Below are 20,559 nucleotides of genomic sequence, written 5' to 3' on the forward strand. Positions count from 1 at the left end.
TTGGCTATGCTCTGGGTCATCATTCTGGGAACATATCCCGTTTTATTATTTTATGATTTATAGTTTTCTGGCCCACTGTACCCCATATTACGGGCCTCTGTACCCCACCTGTCTACCCCAGTTACGGCCCGTTGTCCCTCATAGTGTTCCCCTATTTTAGGGCTCAGTGCTCCCCTCCATTAATGCTCCTTGAGGGGGGATCCCACATCCTGGCTGCTATAATAAGCTCAAGGCCCCTGACTGACTTCCCACTCCAAGACCTGGTGTGCACCCGCGGAGCAAAAATCATAAAAAATTAAGGTATGTCCTTATTCCAAAGAAATGTAATTACAAATTTTGGCGTGTCTTTTCTGCTATTAACCCTTGTAAAAATTAAAAATTTGGGGGAAAACCCACATTTTTGTGAAATTTTTATTTTTTTATTTTACATATGCAAAAGTCGTGAAACCCCTGTGGGGTATTAAGGCTTACTTTACCCCTAGTTACGTTCCTCAAGGGGTCTAGTTTCCAAAATGTGATGCCATGTGTTTTTTTTTTTGCTGTCCTGGCACCATAGGGGCTTCCCAAATGCGACATGTCCCCCCCCATTTCAGCAAAGTTTGCAAATGTGACTCCTTCTCTTCTGAGTATTGTGGCACTCCTGCAGTGCACTTGACGTCCACTTATGGGGTACCTCCATACTCAGAAGAGATGGGGTTACAAATTTTGGGGGGTATTTACTGCTATTAACCCTTGCAAAAATGTGAAATTTTGGGGGAAACACACATTTTAGTGAAAAAAAAAATAAAAAAATTTTACATATGGAAAAGTCGTGAAACCCCTGTGGGGTATTAAGGCTCACTTAATTCCTTGTTACGTTCCTCAAGGGGTCTAGTTTCCAAAATGGTATGCCATGTGGGGTTATTTTGTTGTTCTGGCACCATAGGGGCTTCCTAAATGCGACATGCCCCCCTAGCAAAATTTGCTCTCAAAAAGCCAAATATTACTCCTTCTCTTTTGAGCATTGTAGTTCGCCCGTAGTGCACTTAAGGGGAACTTATGGGGTACCTCCATACTCAGAAGAGATGGGGTTACAAATTTTGTGCGGTATTTACTGCTATTAACCCTTGCAAAAATTTGAAATTTGCGGGGAAACATACATTTTAGTGAAAAAAAAATAAAAAAAATTTACATATGGAAAAGTTGTGAAACCCCTGTGGGGTATTAAGGCTCACTTAATTCCTTGTTACGTTCCTCAAGGGGTCTAGATTCCAAAATGGTATGCCATGTGGGGTTATTTTGTTGTTCTGGCACCATAGGGGCTTCCTAAATGCGACATGCCCCCCTAGCAAAATTTGCTCTCAAAAAGCCAAATATTACTCCTTCTCTTCTGAGCATTGTAGTTCGCCCGTAGTGCACTTAAGGGGAACTTAATGGGTACCTCCATACTCAGAAGAGATGGGGTTACAAATTTTGTGGGGTATTTACTGCTATTAACCCTTGCAAAAATGTGAAATTTGGGGGGAAACACACATTTTAGTGAAAAAAAAATAAAAAAAATTTACATATGGAAAAGTCGTGAAACCCCTGTGGGGTATTAAGGCTCACTTAATTCCTTGTTACGTTCCTTAAGGGGTCTAGTTTCCAAAATGGTATGCCATGTGGGGTTATTTTGTGGTTCTGGCACCATAGGGGCTTCCTAAATGCAATATGCCCCCCAAAAACCATTTCAGAAAAACGTACTCTCCAAAATCCCCTTGTCGCTCCTTCGCTTCTGAGCCCTCTACTGCGCCCGCCGAACACTTTACATAGACATATGAGGTATGTGCTTGTATTGGGCTACAAATACAAGTATAAATTTTCTCCTTTTACCCCTTGTAAAAATTCAAAAATTGGGTCTACAAGAACATGCGAGTGTAAAAAATGAAGATTGTGAATTTTCTCCTTCATTTTGCTGCTATTCCTGTGAAACACCTAAAGGGTTAAAATGCTGACTGAATGTCATTTTGAATACTTTGGGGGGTGTAGTTTTTATAATGGGGTCATTTGTGGGGCATTTCTAAGATGAAGACCCTTCAAATCCACTTCAAACCTGAATTGGTCCCTGAAAAATTGTGACTTTGGAAATTTTGTGAAAAATTGGAAAATTGCTGCTGAACTTTGAAGCCCTCTGGGGTCTTCCAAAAGTAAAAACACGTAAATTTTATGATGCAAACATAAAGTAGACATATTGTATATGTGAATAAAAAAAAATAATATTTGGAATATCCATTTTCCTTACAAGCAGAGAGCTTCAAAGGTAGAAAAATGCAAAATTTTCAAATTTTTCATCAAATTTTGGGATTTTTCACCAAGAAAGGATGCAAGTTACCAAAAAATTTTACCATTAAGTTAAAGTAGAATATGTCACGAAAAAACAATCTTGGAATCAGAATGATAACTAAAAGCATTCCAGAGTTATTAATGTTTAAAGTGACAGTGGTCAGATGTGCAAAAAATGGCCGGGTCCTGAGGTGTAAAATGGCTGGGTCCTTAAGGGGTTAAATTCCAGAGCTCTGGCGTGCGTGCGCCCTAGGAGACGGGGATGCACACGCCGGAGCTCTGAAATTTAAAGGGCCAGTGCGCCCATAATTAGTGTTTGCACCTGACACTACATTATAAGTCCCTGCACCTCCCACACTTCCCTGCTGGATCTTCAGTGCCCCTAGCCTGAGATTAAGCGACCCTTATAGCCTGTTAGCCTTACCTGTGTTTCCAGACCTTCCGTTATTAGACTCTGCACCTTTGCCGCCTGCCTTGACCTTCTGCTACATTTGACTATGCTACTGCCTTATCCTTCGGTACCATGCCTTGCCCAGCTACCTGTGTGGTCTAGCCGTGACGGGGGTAGTGACCTGGGTGTCGCCTGCTGCAGCAAGCCCATCCTGCCTTGTGGCGGGCTCTGGTGAAGACCAGTGGCACCTTAGACTCTGCTCCCTGATACAGTCCGAGTCATCAGCCACACAGGTTAGAGGATCCACATCCAGCTCTGTTATATAAATTGTCTGTTTTTCCCCATTTCCCCCCCAAAAAGTGTAAACTTTTTTTTAATAAACATATTTGGTATCGCCGCCTGCTTAAATATCCTAACTATTAAAATATCATTTTAATTATCTCGTACGGTGAACGTAAAAAAAAAGTCCAAAATTGCTGCTTTTTTTATAACATTTTATTCCAAATAAAATTGATTAAAAATGTATTAAAAGTTTTATATATGCAAGTGTGGTATAATAAAAAAAAGTACAGATCTGGGTGCAAAAAATGAGCCCTCATACAGCCGCTCATATGGAAAAATTAAAAAGTTATAGGTCAGCAAAATAGAGGAATTTTAAACGCATTCATTTGGTTAAAAAGTTCGCGTTTTTTTGCCTTTTTCTAGCTGTATAATAATATAAAAGTATGTAATCATGGGTATCATTTTAATCGTATTGACCCTCAGAATAAAGAAAACATGTCTATTTTACTGTAAAGTGTACAGCATGAAAACGAAACCTTCCAAAATTAGCAAAATTGCTGTTCTTATCAATTTCCCCACACATAGTATTTTTTGGGTTGTGCCATACATTTTATGTTAAAATGAGTGATGCCATTACAAAGGACAACTGGTCATGCAAAAAAAAAGCCCTCATACTAATCTTTGGATAAAAATATAAGAGAGTTCTGATTTTTAGAAGGCAAGGAGGAAAAAACGAAAGCGTAAAAATAAAGTTATAAAAAAAAAATGAAGGCCCAAATGGGCTGAGTCCTTAAAGGGTTAGGCAGAGAGTGTACCCCCATTTGACCCTGCCTGCCAATGAGAAACCCCTAAATTCTTGTCTATATAGTGTAGTGGGGGTAGATACTGACCCAGTTCACTACTGAGCAAAGTGTGGTAAAGGTGTAAGGTGTGTTGTGTGCTCTAAGAGAAGATCCAGATCAAATCTCCTTTTATCTGGTCATTCTGCAAGGATAACCCACACAGTGGAAGTTCATAACCTGGCAGAGGAAGCTACAAGACCTTGACAGAACCCTAGCTACCAGGATCATTCTCCAAATCTCTCAAGTCAGTATCAATTTATTGGGTGAAAGCACCACAAGTCCAAGCAAGGCAACAGGGCTCCCAAGGGGTTGCGCTGCATGAGGGGCGGACTGACAACACTCAGGGCCCCCGGAAAAAATAAAGCAAGGGCCCCCAGTCACACCTCTGCCCCACCCCTATTCGGACATCAGCCTGATTGGTGATGTCTGGCATTAGCCGAGGGAGTGGAAGTGGGAGCAGGCACTGTGCGTACATGTATGCCTTGTGTTTTTAGGGCTCATTTACATGGACGGATCCGAAGGATACGCACGCATGTGCAGTATACTCCCACACATGGCAGCTGCTCTCGGCCTAGCTCAGGGAACAGGAGGAGCGGCTGCGATGTGTGCGAGTATACTGCACATGCGCGAGGCGAACATGCACCTCAAAGCGTGTCTGCTCGTAGCGGTGGATTGCCGCTATGAGCAGACACAGATGGAGGCAGCACTGTAGGGTCCATTGCTGGCAGATCCGCAGCGTAAAATACACTGCAGATCTGTCCACTGCACTTGGGGTACATTCACAGGATCTGCTGTATATTTTCTGCAGCTGATTTTGCAACCTATTGAAGCTAATGGGTTGCAAAGTCAGCTGCACAAAATATGTAGAAAAATTATGCAGCAGACCCTGTACATGTGAATGTACCCTTAGGGTGTATTCCCACGTGGCATATTTTGCTGCGTATTTGCTGCGTATTTGGTGCTGCATATTTTCCTACCCATTGACTTCAACAGAGAAAATAAAATACGCAGCAGCAAATACGCAGCAAATACGCCGTGTGGGAATGTACCCTTAAGGTGTTAATGATAAATAAACAAGCAGTGTGTTCACATGCTGTCACCCCAGTGGGGTCACTTTCCCTCCTCCAGTGTCCACATGTCACCAACAGATCACATTACCAGAACAATTTGTTTGAAAAATCGTGGCAAAAATGGCACAGTTTTACAGCAATTTCGAAAAAAAATGTTGCCGTGATTTTTCCCCAATATTGTTCTGGTAATGTGACCTGTTGGTGACCTGTGGATACTGGAGAAGGGAAAGTGACCCCATTGGGCTGCTACTATACACATCACCCAGCCCCAGGATATAGTGCTGATCAGAGAGGAGAGAGGCAGCACACAGGGACATCACTTACCTTACATGAATCACCCGCTCTGTGTTCCTGGAGGCCTGTCATCTCTCGGCCCATCCTCCTCCTGTGCTGGGGGTGGAGCCAACAATCAGGACCTCTTCATCCCTTCGCTGCTGTCTGTCTCTGCTAATGATTCGTAGCCCAGTGATAATTGTATAGAAAGACATCACCTGAAAGTAGTGCTTGTCTGACTGGGGATCCAGGACAAGTGTCCTGAATCCTCAGCAGCTGCAGCGGGCCCTTTACCCGGCCGGGCTTTCGGACTATGGCCGAATGGACCGGCCTTTCAGTCCGCCCCTGCGCTGCATCCTCTCACTCTGCAGCATACTCTTAAATATACCATCTGCACCCTTCTTAGTAAAGACAGTTATCCGTAATCTGACGTCGGTGTAGAAGCTGTCCAACCTCAGACCGTGAATAGGCTAATAGGTGCCCTGGCATCACAAAGTGATAAGGTATTTCCCTACCCCACCTGTGGCTACCAGACAATTCCATAGTATGCTGCTTGTTCTGCAGTCATTTCACCAAGAACAAAAATAAATGCAAAAACACTCTTAAAGAATTTTGACGATGAATGTTTCTGCATACTGCTTAATTTAGAAAATAAAACATACAAGAATTAAAACAGAATTTTTTTTTAATAGTGAGATAAATGACAACTTATGATGTTAATCTACAACAACTTGTAACACAATACAAATATTAACTACATTGTAGGATCTGGGCCTGCTGGGACCCACACAGATCAAAATAACAGAGGTCACCCTATTGAGGACTGGTTAGTAAAATAGGACCCAAAGTGGTGAGACCTCCGCCAATTTGATACGCGTCACCCCTGCTGTGGACAGGTAAAAGGTGCTGTTGGTAAGAAATCTGCTTAAATGCTTAAAGAGAACTGATATGTTTTCCCTGTGTAAACATCACAAATAAAATTGATCGGAGCATTTACAGAGATAATATGGACTTCAAAAACCTTGACTGCGTTCTTGGCTGTTGTCTTTAAGATATGTCTAGAAACAAAGAAACAAGAACAGTTTCCACATTTAATTTAATTAAATCATTTATTTAAAACATCTAAACACCTGTAAATCATCCTACATTCAACATGTCTTTCCAATAGGACGTATTTCTTTGAACAATAGTAATAGAGTAAAACAATCTATTTATGCCATCTCTGGAATATGAATCTTCTATTGGAGATAAGGATGAAGCTGTTTAATCTTTGCTTTCTTTGACAGGCCAATCCTAAGAGGACCTGTGCGTGTCTTGAGTGGTGTCACTCTTCCGATCCCATGAGAAAATGTCACTGCTGGGGAGAAGATAAAAGTGTCTTATCGTGAGGCGCAGCTCAGTAATGATATTCTCATTTTCATGCAATAATAGATAAATAAGAGTGCTGAGTATTGTTCAGCCTGACAACCTCCATTTGAGAGACAGATGACCAGCTGGGAATAAAGATTTACATTTCATTATTTTATGATAAATCAAATCAATGACTTCAGCTAATTCCAATATGTCACTATTTGTTTTGCAGGGAAAATGTTTCCTGCTGTTGAAGTCATAAAAATTATGTAAAATTTCTTTTTTTTTTTCTTTTTGCAAACAGACAAACAATTTATTGGGTGAGGGTTTTAATCCATGCTAGCAACATACAGATGTAATGCTTAGTGGTACTCCACTGCAACACACGAAAGAAGAAAAATCATCATCATTCGTGGGACCACCCTCCAGGTGCCGATTCCCTCCCTTGGGACCCTTTTTCTGTGATTTCGAGACATGCAAAGGCTGGGTCCCTGTAGTGGTACATGGCCCCCAAAGTATTGACCCTTTCTATCTTAGCCTTCAAGTAGAACAGAATTCTCCAACCTATTACTCTCCAGTTGTTGAAAATTGATGTTTTGCAACAGCTGGGAAACTACAGGTTGGGGGACATTGCTGTAGGGGCATAGTATCTCCTTATATTGTATCACAGGGGTCAACTGCTTCTTGTAGCATTATTGTGGGCCATAAGTTACTTGTTTCAAACGAGCACTCTTAGTGCAGATTATAACATCAAAAATATGGTAAATAGTTACTATTATTCAAAAATATGTCAAAAGTTATGATTTGATCAAGTCTTATTCCTGAGACCCGCTGCAATCGTTATTTTAAAGGCGGGAAAGTGTACAGCATCGTGCACCACTCCCTGGCCATCAGAGAAACTTTTATAGTGAAAAGGTAAAATTTTATTGAGAACCGGGAAATGAGCTGTGTGCTGACATGAAGGTCCCAAGTTTATTACTAGGCAAAATGTCAAAGTTTTTTTAAATGCAGATTGGATATATTGGCCCTTCTTTACAATTGCAAATCCGAGATGTTTTGCCGGGTTGTGTGCCAGATTCTGGTGCATTGTGCCAGAAATTCTGTCTGCAGCAAAATTTGCGCCAGAATTGAAAAAAACCCGACTAACTCTCCATTTTGCTAAGAAAACCTGCGAAAGGGGCGTGTCTTTTGGGAAAAGGGGACATGGTCACCGAAAAGGGGCGTGTTCCCAACATTTTCACAAAAATCCAACATATTTACTAAGGTTTCCACAGAAAATGTGGTGGATTTGAGATGAGAAAAACCCGACAGATCTGAGCATGTGTAAAAAAAAAAGCAAAAATTTAGGGAAAGTAGAAAATGTAGGGAAAGCTTAGTAAATACGGTGGAAAATAAATTGTAAGGAATTAAAACCCACAAATAAACACTCCACTCTTAGTAAATAAGGGCCATTATATGAATAATAAGTTGCACATCCAGTTTGGGCAATTATGTGATCCCCTTTAGATGTCAGTATGTAAAGTCGACCTGGTATATCCCCCAAAAATGTCACTGACATTATTACATGATTTTCCTCCATGCCTTATGATTGCAGATCATTTCTTTTTGGTCCATATGTATCTGACCCGTTAATTTTCATGGCTAATACGAAAATTAATTAATAGGTCAACAACTGAGTGGTCTCCGGCTGCCACTGATAAAGAGGCGCAAACAAAAATCACTCTGTTATTTTATTATACTATCCACACAAATAGTACCAGAGATCATGCAGGAGCTGCTCTGACACTATTTGTATTTGTTGGCCAATAAAAAAGAGTAGTAATGGAGTTCAGGTTTACGTGCCTTTATAATTATGGACTAGGAACCACCCAGTTGTCAATTCATTTACTGATTTGCATATTATCTGCACAAAGGAGCTTAGCAGATTGAGAGAGAGTCAGAAAGATATTATACTGTTCTGCAATCAAGGGGAAGGAAGGAAGGAATTAAGGTATAATGAAAGTTTTGGGACACATAGGCCCTCTATAAATTGTTTAAGGATTGTATTGGAAAAAAAAAAAAAGTTGCCTGCTAAGAAATAAGGTGATTATTTGCAACATAAACCTAGTGGTGCAGTCCAGTTAAATGTAATGTTTCTCTGTCCACTGGGGCATTGTCCAAGGTGAAAGGTGGAAAGGTGAAGAAAAGTGATTCACCTGTTTATTAGATGTATACTTCTTCATAGCTTTATGGTCTGAATTACACAAAGATGGTAGAAGGTAAAAAAAAATAATTTAAAAAAAATCTACGAGAGTATAATGCATCAGTAAAGACACAGAAAATAATTGTATTTTGCATTTGCAAGCAACAGCCTCTCCGATCAATACTCTGAGTGCAGGCTTCTGGAAATGACACTCAGATTCTGGTGAAAAGATCTGTGAGTTATGATCAGATCTTTCCAGCTTGTAAATGGAGCAGTCCTAAAAGGGACACTATAATAAGAAACACTAATAAAATGCTAAAAGGGGCACTGTCAGACTCAAAAACCTTTTATATGTTGTACATGTTGGCAACACATTAACCTTTTTAATATACTGTGTAGAAAGCATGGCTTATAAAAAAAAAATACCACTAGGGGACCCGTACCATCCAGAACATGTCTCAGCACAGACTGAGACAAAGTCCAGGAAGTAAGGGCGGGACTAGCATTCCTCTGTGCTTACTACTGTCCATCAAACTGATAGCAGAGAGGAGGGGGTTACAGAGCAGCATGCATTGATCGGATGAAGAGACCAAGCACAGCACAGCAGACCCAAGAAGGAAGTGAATGCATGGTGAGTGACGGCAGGCTTAGTGCTTGCCTTGGACATGCCCCATCCTGAGCAGTGGATGTCAGAATGAGTGAGCAGCAGAACAGAGGGATTTGTGAGCCAAATACATAAGACATGTAAAGCATCTGCATGACCTATTGAGTAACATATATAAGAATTACTGTTTTTCTGTGATATGACAGGTATGCTTTACATTTTTTTTTTCATTCCCATATTACAATTTTTTTAAATAAAATTTATACAAATCCATTCTTTTTACCTCCCTTTTTTTCACCCTCTTCCCTACACGACAGAGGGAAAAAATAAAAAAGACTTAATCATTCCATGTACACCAATTTTTATACAATTTTCCTATATTATTGTCACGATTCGGCTGGCTGGAGGTGGATCCTCTGTGCCAGAGAGGGATTGGCGTGGACCGTGCTGGTGGACCGGTTCTAAGTTGCTACTGGTATTCACCAGAGCCCGCCGCAAAGCGGGATGGTCTTGCAGCGGCGGTAGCAACCAGGTCGTATCCACCAGCAACGGCTCAACCTCTCTGACTGCTGAAGATAGGCGCGGTACAAGGGAGTAGACAAGAGCAAGGTCGGACGTAGCAGAAGGTCAGGGCAGGCAGCAAGGATCGTAGTCAGGGGCAACGGCAGGAGGTCTGGAACACAGGCTAGGAACACACAAGGAAACGCTTTCACTGGTACAATGGCAACAAGATCCGGCGAGGGAGTGCAGGGGAAGTGAGGTATAAATAGGGAGTGCACAGGTGAGAATACTGATTAGGCCTGCTGCGCCAATCAGTGGCGCAGCGGCCCTTTAAATGGCAGAGACCCGGCGCGCGCGCGCCCTAAGGAGCGGGGCCGCGCGCGCCGGGACAACACAGACGGGGAACGGGTCAGGTACGGGAGCCGAGATGCGCATCGCGAGCGGGCGCGTCCCGCATCGCGAATCGCATCCCGGCTGGGAGTAATATCGCAGCGCACCCGGTCAGCAGGTCTGACCGGGGCGCTGCGAATGAGAGAACGCTGCGAGCGCTCCGGGGAGGAGCGGGGACCCGGAGCGCTCGGCGTAACAGTACCCCCCCCTTGGGTCTCCCCCTCTTTTTGGAGCCTGAGAACCTGAGGATAAGACTTTTGTCCAGGATGTTGTCCTCAGGTTCCCAGGATCTCTCTTCTGGGCCATAGCCCTCCCAATCCACCAAACCTTTTTTTTTTCCTCTGACCGTCTTGGAGGCCAGAATCTCCTTCACGGAGAAGACGTCAGAAGAACCGGAAACAGGAGTGGGAGAAACAAGTTTGGGAGAGAAGCGGTTAATCATGAGTGGTTTAAGGAGAGAGACATGGAAGGCATTGGGAATACGAAGAGAAGGAGGAAGAAGGAGTTTGTAAGAGACAGGGTTAATCTGGCACAAGACTTTGAAAGGACCAAGATAGCGTGGTCCCAGTTTGTAACTGGGGACACGAAAGCGGACATATTTAGCGGAGAGCCATACCTTGTCTCCGGGAGCAAAAATGGGGGGAGTTCTTCTTTTCTTATCGGCAAATCTTTTCATCCGGGATGAAGCCTGTAAAAGAGAATTTTGGGTCTCTTTCCATATGGTGGAAAGATCACGAGTCACTTCATCCACAGCGGGCAAACCAGAGGGCAAGGGGGTAGGGAGGGGGGGAAGAGGGTGACGGCCGTACACCACGAAAAATGGGGACTTAGCAGAAGACTCGGAGATTCTGAAGTTGTATGAGAATTCGGCCCATGGTAGAAGATCTGCCCAGTCATCCTGGCGGGAGGAAACAAAATGCCGTAAATAGTCACCCAGGACCTGATTAATTCTTTCTACTTGCCCATTGGATTGGGGATGATAAGAAGAAGAGAAGTTTAGTTTAATCTTGAGCTGTTTACAGAGGGCCCTCCAGAATTTAGACACGAATTGGATGCCTCTATCCGAGACGATCTGCGTGGGCAAACCGTGAAGACGAAAAATGTGTACAAAAAATTGTTTTGCCAACTGAGGCGCTGAAGGAAGACCAGGAAGAGGAATAAAATGTGCCATCTTGGAAAATCGATCAACGACCACCCAAACAACTGTGTTGCCACGGGATGGGGGTAAGTCTGTGATAAAGTCCATACCAATCAGTGACCAAGGCTGTTCGGGGACAGGCAGAGGATGAAGGAGACCAGCAGGCTTCTGGCGAGGAGTCTTATCCCGGGCACAGACAGTACAGGCCCGCACAAAATCAACAACATCCGTCTCCAGAGTCGGCCACCAATAAAAACGAGAGATGAGTTGCAAGGATTTTTTGATGCCCGCATGGCCTGCGAGGTGGGAGGAGTGTCCCCATTTGAGAATCCCGAGACGCTGGCGTGGAGAAACGAATGTCTTCCCTGGAGGAGTTTGCCTGATGGAGGCTGGAGAAGAGGAGATCAGACAGTCAGGAGGAATGATGTGTTGCGGAGAGAGCTCTACTTCCGAGGCATCCGAGGAACGAGAGAGGGCATCGGCCCTAATGTTCTTGTCGGCAGGGCGAAAATGAATTTCAAAGTTAAAACGGGCAAAGAACAACGACCACCTGGCCTGGCGAGGGTTCAGCCGTTGGGCAGACTGGAGATAGGAGAGATTCTTGTGATCAGTGTATATGATAACTGGAAATTTTGATCCCTCCAGCAGATGCCTCCATTCCTCAAGCGCCAATTTAATGGGCAGTAGTTCTCGATCCCCGATGGAGTAGTTTCTCTCCGCCGGAGAGAAGGTCCTAGAAAAAAAAAAACCACAAGTAACAGCATGCCCGGAAGAATTTTTTTGTAGAAGGACAGCTCCAGCTCCCACTGAGGAGGCATCTACCTCCAATAGAAAGGGTTTAGATGGGTCAGGTCTGGAGAGCACGGGAGCAGAAGAAAAAGCAGACTTGAGATGTTTAAATGCGTCTTCCGCTTGGGGAGACCAGGACTTGGGATTGGCATTTTTCTTGGTTAAAGCCACGATAGGAGCCACAATAGTGGAAAAGTGTGGAATAAATTGTCTGTAATAATTGGCGAACCCCAAAAAACGTTGGATAGCACGGAGTCCGGAGGGGCGTGGCCAATCTAATACAGCAGCTAGCTTATCTGGGTCCATTTGTAGTCCCTGGCCAGAAACCAAGTATCCTAGGAAAGGAAGAGATTGACATTCAAAGAGACATTTCTCCATTTTGGCATAAAGTTGATTGTCTCGAAGTCTCTGAAGAACCATGCAGACATGCTGGCGGTGTTCTTCTAAGTTGGCAGAAAAAATCAGAATATCGTCCAGATAAACCACAACACAGGAATATAAGAGATCACGAAAAATTTCATTAACAAAGTCTTGGAAGACGGCAGGGGCGTTGCACAGGCCAAAGGGCATGACCAGATACTCAAAGTGTCCATCTCTGGTGTTAAATGCAGTCTTCCATTCGTCCCCCTCCCTGATGTGGATGAGATTATAAGCACCTCTTAAGTCCAGTTTGGTAAAGATGTGGGCACCTTGTAGGCGATCAAAGAGTTCCGAGATAAGAGGTAGGGGGTAGCGGTTCTTTACTGTGATTTTATTAAGTCCGCGGTAATCAATGCAAGGACGTAGGGAGCCATCTTTTTTGGACACAAAAAAAAATCCAGCTCCGGCAGGAGAGGAGGATTTGCGGATAAACCCCTTTTTTAAATTTTCCTGGATGTACTCTGACATGGCAAGAGTCTCTGGAGCAGACAGAGGATAGATTCTGCCCCGGGGTGGAGTAGTGCCCGGGAGGAGGTCAATAGGACAGTCATAAGGCCTGTGAGGAGGTAAAGTCTCAGCTTGCTTTTTGCAGAACACGTCAGCATAGTCCATATAAGCCTTAGGAAGACCGGTTACAGGGGGAACCACAGGGTCACGGCAGGGAGTACTGGAAACCGGTTTAAGACAGTCCTTGAGACAAGAAGTACCCCAATTCTTGATTTCTCCTGTGGACCAATCAAGGGTTGGGGAATGGCGTTGAAGCCACGGTAATCCAAGAAGAATTTCGGAAGTGCAGTTGGAGAGGACCAAAAATGCAATTTTTTCGTGATGAGGTCCGATGCACATTAGGAGAGGTTCCGTGCGGTAACGCACGGTACAGTCCAATCTTTCATTGTTAACAGAATTGATGTAGAGGGGTCTGGCGAGACTGGTCACCGGGATGTTGAACCTGTTGATGAGAGAGGCCAAAATAAAATTTCCTGCAGATCCGGAATCCAAGAAGGCCATAGTAGAGAAGGAGAAGGTAGAAGAAGATATCCGCACAGGCACAGTAAGGCGTGGAGAAGCAGAGTTGACATCAAGAACTGTCTCAACTCTGTGCGGAGTCAGCGTACGTCTTTCCAGGCGGGGAGGACGGATAGGACAATCCTTCAAGAAGTGTTCGGTACCGGCACAGTACAGGCACAGATTTTCCATGCGGTGTCGTGTCCTCTCTTGAGGTGTCAAACGAGACCGGTCAACTTGCATAGCCTCCACGGCGGGAGGCACAGGAACGGATTGCAGAGGACCAGAGGAGAGAGGAGCCGGGGAGAGAAAACACCTCGTGCGAACAAAGTCCATATCCTGGCGGAGCTCCTGACGCCTTTCGGAAAAACGCATGTCAATGCGGGTGGCCAGATGAATAAGTTCATGCAGGTTAGCAGGAATTTCTCGTGCGGCCAGCACATCTTTAATGTTGCTGGATAGGCCTTTTTTAAAGGTCGCGCAGAGGGCCTCATTATTCCAGGATAATTCGGAGGCAAGAGTACGGAATTGGATGGCATACTCGCCAACAGAAGAATTACCCTGGACCAGGTTCGGCAGGGCAGTCTCAGCAGAAGAGGCTCGGGCAGGTTCCTCAAAGACACTTCGAATCTCCGTGAAGAAGGAGTGTACAGAGGCAGTGACGGGGTCATTGCGGTCCCAGAGCGGTTTGGCCCATGACAGAGCTTTCCCAGACAGAAGGCTGACTACGAAGGCCACCTTAGACCTTTCAGTAGGAAACTGGTCTGACATCATCTCCAAGTGCAGGGAACATTGCGAAAGAAAGCCACGGCAAAACTTAGAGTCCCCATCAAATTTATCCGGCAAGGATAATCGTAGGCCGGAAGCGGCCACTCGCTGCGGAGGAGGTGCAGGAGCTGGCGGAGATTGTTGCTGGAGTTGTGGTATTAGCTGCTGTAGCATCACGGTCAGTTGAGACAGCTGGTGGCCTTGTTGCGCTATCTGTTGCGACTGCTGGGCGACCACCGTGGTGAGGTCGGCGACAACTGGCAGTGGGACTTCAGCGGGATCCATGGCCGGATCTACTGTCACGATTCGGCTGGCTGGAGGTGGATCCTCTGTGCCAGAGAGGGATTGGCGTGGACCGTGCTGGTGGACCGGTTCTAAGTTGCTACTGGTATTCACCAGAGCCCGCCGCAAAGCGGGATGGTCTTGCAGCGGCGGTAGCAACCAGGTCGTATCCACCAGCAACGGCTCAACCTCTCTGACTGCTGAAGATAGGCGCGGTACAAGGGAGTAGACAAGAGCAAGGTCGGACGTAGCAGAAGGTCAGGGCAGGCAGCAAGGATCGTAGTCAGGGGGAACGGCAGGAGGTCTGGAACACAGGCTAGGAACACACAAGGAAACGCTTTCACTGGCACAATGGCAACAAGATCCGGCGAGGGAGTGCAGGGGAAGTGAGGTATAAATAGGGAGTGCACAGGTGAGAATACTGATTAGGCCCTTTAAATGGCAGAGACCCGGCGCGCGCGCGCCCTAAGGAGCGGGGCCGCGCGCGCCGGGACAACACAGACGGGGAACGGGTCAGGTACGGGAGCCGAGATGCGCATCGCGAGCGGGCGCGTCCCGCATCGCGAATCGCATCCCGGCTGGGAGTAATATCGCAGCGCACCCGGTCAGCAGGTCTGACCGGGGCGCTGCGAATGAGAGAACGCTGCGAGCGCTCCGGGGAGGAGCGGGGACCCGGAGCGCTCGGCGTAACAATTATTTTCAACTTTGCTTTTGATCTTCTCCTAGCTTTTTACCTTATTAACCCCTTAGGGACTCAGCCCACATTTTGCAATTCTGACCACTGTCACTTTATGTATTAATAACTCTGGGATGCTTTTACTTTTCATTTTGATTCTGAGAATGTTTTTTCATGACATATTCTACTTTATGTGAGTGGTAAGTTAACGGCGATACTTGCATCATTTCTTGGTGAAAAATTCCAAAATGTTGTGAAAAATTTGAAAATTTTGCATTTTTATAACTTTGAAACTCTCTACTTATAAGGAAAATGAACATCTCAAATAAATTATATATTGATTCACATATACAATATGTCTACTTAATGTTGGCATCATAAAGTTGACATGTTTTTACTTTTTGAAGACATTAGAAGTGGATTTGAGGAGATTTCGCCGCAGAAGCCGGCTGCGAGCGCTTTGTACCTGCTGTCGGCGGGGCTGGGATTCGCATTGCGGGACGCGCCCACATGCGAGTCCCAGCCGTCACTTACCATGCTCCTCTGACTCCTCCGCAAGGGCCGGAGCTCTGAAATTTAAAGGGCCAGTGTGTCCATAATTATGTTACACACCTCCCTCCCTCTTCCCTGCCGGATCTTCAGTGCCACTAGCCTGAGATTAAGCGTTCCATTTTGCTACGTTACGTTATTTGACTTTGCACCTTTGCCACCTGCCCTGACCTTCTGCTACATCTGACTACGCTACTGTGTTATCCTTCGGTACCTCGCCTTGCCCAGCTACATGTGTGGTTGAGCCATGTCGGGGTTAGCGACCTGGGTGTCGCCTGCCGCAGCAAGCCATCCTGCCTTGTGGCGGGCTCTGGTGAAGATCAGTGGCACCTTAAACTCCGCTCCCCGATACGGTCCGAGTCATCAGCCACACAGGTTAGAGGATCCACATCCAGCTCCGTAACAGCAAGATCCGGCCATATATCCTGTTGGGGTCCCGCTGCCTGATTATCCGGATCTCGCTTCAATCGTGGCACTCCAGTCACAGCAGTTGGCCCAGCAGGCACAGCAGTTGAGCCAGTTGTCCACCATGATGCAGCAGTTACTCACTGCTTAACAACAACCGCCACAGCCTCCTGCTCCAGTCTTGCATCCCGCCCCTGCAGTCATTTCCGGATCAAAACTCCGCTTGTCTCTTTCAGAGAAATATGAGGGGGATCCCAAGTCCTGTCTTGGTTTTGTAGCTCATTGTTCCATGCACATAAAACTCATGGCGGAACAGTTTCCTACAGAACGAGCAAAGGTGGCCTTCGTCATCAGTCTCTTAACTGGAAGTGCTTTGGCCTGGGCAACTCCGCTTTGGGATCGCAGTGATCCTCTCACTACTAATCTCCAGGCATTCCTATCGGAATTTTGTGGTGTATTCAAAGAACTTGCCCGAGCTTCCTCCGCTGAGTCGGCATTGCTGAGTCTATCTCAGGGCAACTCCTCTGTGGGTGAGTATGCCATACCATTTCTTACCCTGGCATCAGAGTTATCATGGAATAATGAAGCTCTTTGCGCTACCTTTAAGAGAGGATTATCAAGTCATATCAAGGATTTCCTCGCTGCCCGGGAATTGCCTTCTAACCTGAATGAACTAATACAGTTTGCATCACGGATTGATATCCGTTTCTCTGAGCAACATGAGGAACTATGCCAGGAAAGGGAGTCTGCACGACCTCTGCGCTTTCCTCATCTGGCACCTGTTTTTCAGCAACCCGCGCAACCTTCTACGTTGCCTCCCGCAGTGGAGGCTATGCAGGTGGATCGGTTTCGCCTGACCCTGCAGGAAAGAACTCGCCGACGAAATGAGAATCTCTGCCTATACAGCACCAGTGCAGATCACTTCCTCAAGGATTGTCCTCTGCATCCACAGTCACAGGGAAACGCTTGCACCTAGGGTTTGTGGGAGAGGTTTCCCTAGGTGTGAATACAATCTCTTCATGCTTAAATTTGATGGTTCAGCTTTTTCTACCCTCCAAAGAGATCATCTTCGTTCTAGCCTTTCTGGACTCTGGCTCAGCGGGAAACTTCATTGATGCCTCCTTAGTACATTGGTATCATCTGCCTGTGTCCCGCCTGTTAAAGCCTCTGTACATTTCTACGGTCAATGGAGAGAAACTGGACTGTGCCGTGCTATATCGCACAGAACCGTTGTCTATGCAGGTCAGACTCTTGCATAAGGAGAACTTGTCCTTCTATGTACTACCTCATTGTACTTCTCCTATCTTTCTTGGCCTACCTTGGTTGCAGCTCCATACCCCGCAGCTGGATTGGAAAACTGGAGAAATTCTTCGCTGGGGTCCGCAGTGCAACAACCACTGTATTCAAATATGTTTGTCAACGTTGGAACCTTTATCTTCTTGTCCTCTGCCCGGGTTGCCTTCATTCCTGCAGGACTTTGCTGATGTCTTTAGTGAAAAGCAAGCTGAAGTTTTGTCTCCACATCGTCCCTACGGTTGTCCTATTGACTTCTTGCCTGGTACCACTCCTCCCAGGGGCAGAATTTACCCATTGTCTGTCCCAGAGACTCCGGCCATGTCTAATTACTTCCAGGAGAACCTTCAGAAGGGGTTTATCAGGAAGTCCTCTTCCCCTGCCGGAGCCGGCTTCTTCTTCATGGAAAAAAAAGTGTTGGGCGCGAATATTCGCATTTCAAATTTTTATCGCAAATTAGCGAATTCACGAATATTGCGAATATATTTGCTATATATTTGAAATTACAAATATTAAATTTTTCCCGCATATTCTCATATGTGAATATTCACATATGCGCATATTTGAATATGTGAATATTGGCATATGCGTATATTCGCATATGTGAATATTGGCATATTCCTTCTTTTCACTTGAATGATGCAAATACACTTGTCAGTGGTTATCAACAACATCCCTAGCAACCAATAGTAAAGTTGCCCACCCCCTCACTGTTTTCTTCCTCGAATACGCGAATATGCAAATATTCACATATGCGAATATAACGAATACGCAAAATTCGCAAATATAGGACGAATATTCGTCAATATATTCGCAAAATATTGCAAATTCGAATATGGTCAAAGCCGCTCATCACTACTCATGACCGACATTTCGAATATCTAGTGATGCCATTCAGACTGCAGTCTTCCAGGAGTTCGTGAATGATATTTTCCTGTACTCCTGTGTCGTTGTTTACTTGGATGACATACTCATTTACTCGCCCACTTTCACCTCCGCTAAGTGTTGCAGCATCTCCGTGAAAATCATCTCTATGCTAAACTGGATAAATGTACTTTTGAAAAGAACTGCCTCCCTTTTCTGGACAGTTCTTCAGCGCTTCCTCGGCTTTGCCAATTACTATCGGCAATTCATTCCTCACTACTCCACTCTGGTAGCTCCCATTGTTGCGCTCACCAAGAAGACTGCTAACCAAAAACTCTGGACTCCTGAGGCTGAAGAAGCATTCAAACAGTTAAAGTCTGCCTTCACAGCTGCTCCTGTTCTGTCTATACCCGATCCTAGCAAACAGTTTATCTTGGAAGTGGATGCTTCTTCAGTTGGAGCAGGTGCAGTTTTAACACAAAAGTCTACTAAGGGGAAAACTTTAACATGCTGATTTTTCTCTAAAACCTTCTCCCCTGCGGAAAAAAATTATACCATCGGAGATCGCGAGCTCTTGGCCATCAAGTTGGCTTTAGAAGAATGGCATCACCTCTTGGAAGGCTCTGTATCACCCCGTATAAAGCTCTGAGTCTTGAAATGGGGACATTCCTCTCTTCTGGATGGTCATGCCGGTATTCGTAAATCCCTACAGCTCATCTCCAGACAATACTGGTGGCCTACCTTAAAATGGGATGACGTTGATTTTGTCTGGTCCTGCTCAGTATGTGCTTGGGACAAGACCCCTCATTCCAAACCAGCAGGACTTCTTCAGCCCTTGCCGGTTCCAGAGCTTCCCTGGACCAATATTGCCATGGACTTCATTACCGACCTTCCATCTTCTTGTGGCAATACGGTCATCTGGGTGGTAGTAGATCAATTTTCTAAAATGGCTCATTTGTACCGTTACCCGGACTTCCTTCAGCACCACAGCTTGCAAAGCTTTTTCTTCAGCATATCTTACTTTTACATGGACTCCCTTCCCATACAGTATCTGACCGTGGAGTCCAATTCGTCTCTAAGTTCTGGCAGGCCCTATGCTCAACTCTTTAATTTAAGCTGGATTTTTCCTCGGCTTACCACCCTCAATCCAATGGACAGGTTGAGAGGGTGAATCAGATCCTAGGAGACTATCTACACCATTTCATTTCTGAGCGTCAAGACGACTGGGTTGATCTGCTTCCCTGGGCAGAGTTTTCCTACAATCATAAAGATTCCGATTCCACTGGTACTTCACCCTCGTCCTCCTCACCCCTTATCTTCTTCCTCTGGAGTTCCTGCAGTTGATGAACAAGTGCGGAATTTGGGAATTTTTCTTCCATCTGGCAGAAGACACATTGCTCTGTTCTACATGCTACTTCTCGCATGAAATTCCAAGAGGACAAGAAAAGACCTCCACCTCCTGAATTTTCTCCTGGTGACAAAGTCTGGCTATCAACTAAATATATCCCAAATTTGTTATTTGAGTCCCTATAAAGTCAAGAAGAGACTTAATCCTGTGGCCTATTCCCTCAATCTGCCCTCCTCAATCCAGATCTCAAATTCCTTCCATGTTTCCCTCTTGAACCCAGCCATCTAAAACCGTTTTTCTCAAAAGGACTTCTCACCTTCTACAATCTGGGTGGTTCTTCCATCTGGGTTGTTAAGGAGATCTTGGACTCCAAATTTGTCAGAGGAAAACGCTTTTTTCTTGTGGATTGGGAAGGATTCGGTCCGGAGTAGAGGTCTTGGGAGCCACAGGAAAACATTCTGGACCAGGACCTTCTCAGGAAATTCCTGAACCGAAAAAGGAGGGGGAGACCAAAGGGGGGGGGGTACTGTTAAGCATTGTGCTCCTCTGACTCCTCCGCTGCAGCTTCTCAGCTCCAGCACACGTGTCCCCTTCCCCTAGGGCGCGCATGCGCCGGAGCTCTGAAGTTTAAAGGGCCAGTGCACCCATAATTATGTTACACACCTGACACTTGTCTATAAACTCTTGCACCTCCCCCTCTTCCCTGCCGGATCTTCAGTGCCACTAGCCTGAGATAAAGCGCCCATTTTGCCTGTTTGCCTTATCTGTGTATCCAGACCTTCCCGCTACGTTATCTGACTTTGCACCTTTCCCGCTTGCCCTGAGCTTCTGCTGCG

General features: G+C 45.4%; 1 protein-coding gene across 1 annotated transcript in view; it reads right to left on the reverse strand.

Annotated features, from left to right (window-relative positions):
• Positions 1-5,851: 5,851 nt before the first annotated feature.
• Positions 5,852-20,559, reverse strand: part of RAD51AP2 (RAD51 associated protein 2) — a 198,998-nt gene continuing 184,290 nt past the window's right edge. The window contains exon 5 of the mRNA XM_056564241.1: positions 5,852-6,516. Within this exon, the coding sequence (XP_056420216.1) occupies positions 6,398-6,516 (119 nt within the window). The 3' untranslated portion in view covers positions 5,852-6,397. The remainder of the gene's footprint in view (positions 6,517-20,559) is intronic.

This window comes from Hyla sarda, chromosome 3, assembly GCF_029499605.1.
Source record: "Hyla sarda isolate aHylSar1 chromosome 3, aHylSar1.hap1, whole genome shotgun sequence".
Classification (NCBI taxonomy): domain Eukaryota; kingdom Metazoa; phylum Chordata; class Amphibia; order Anura; family Hylidae; genus Hyla; species Hyla sarda.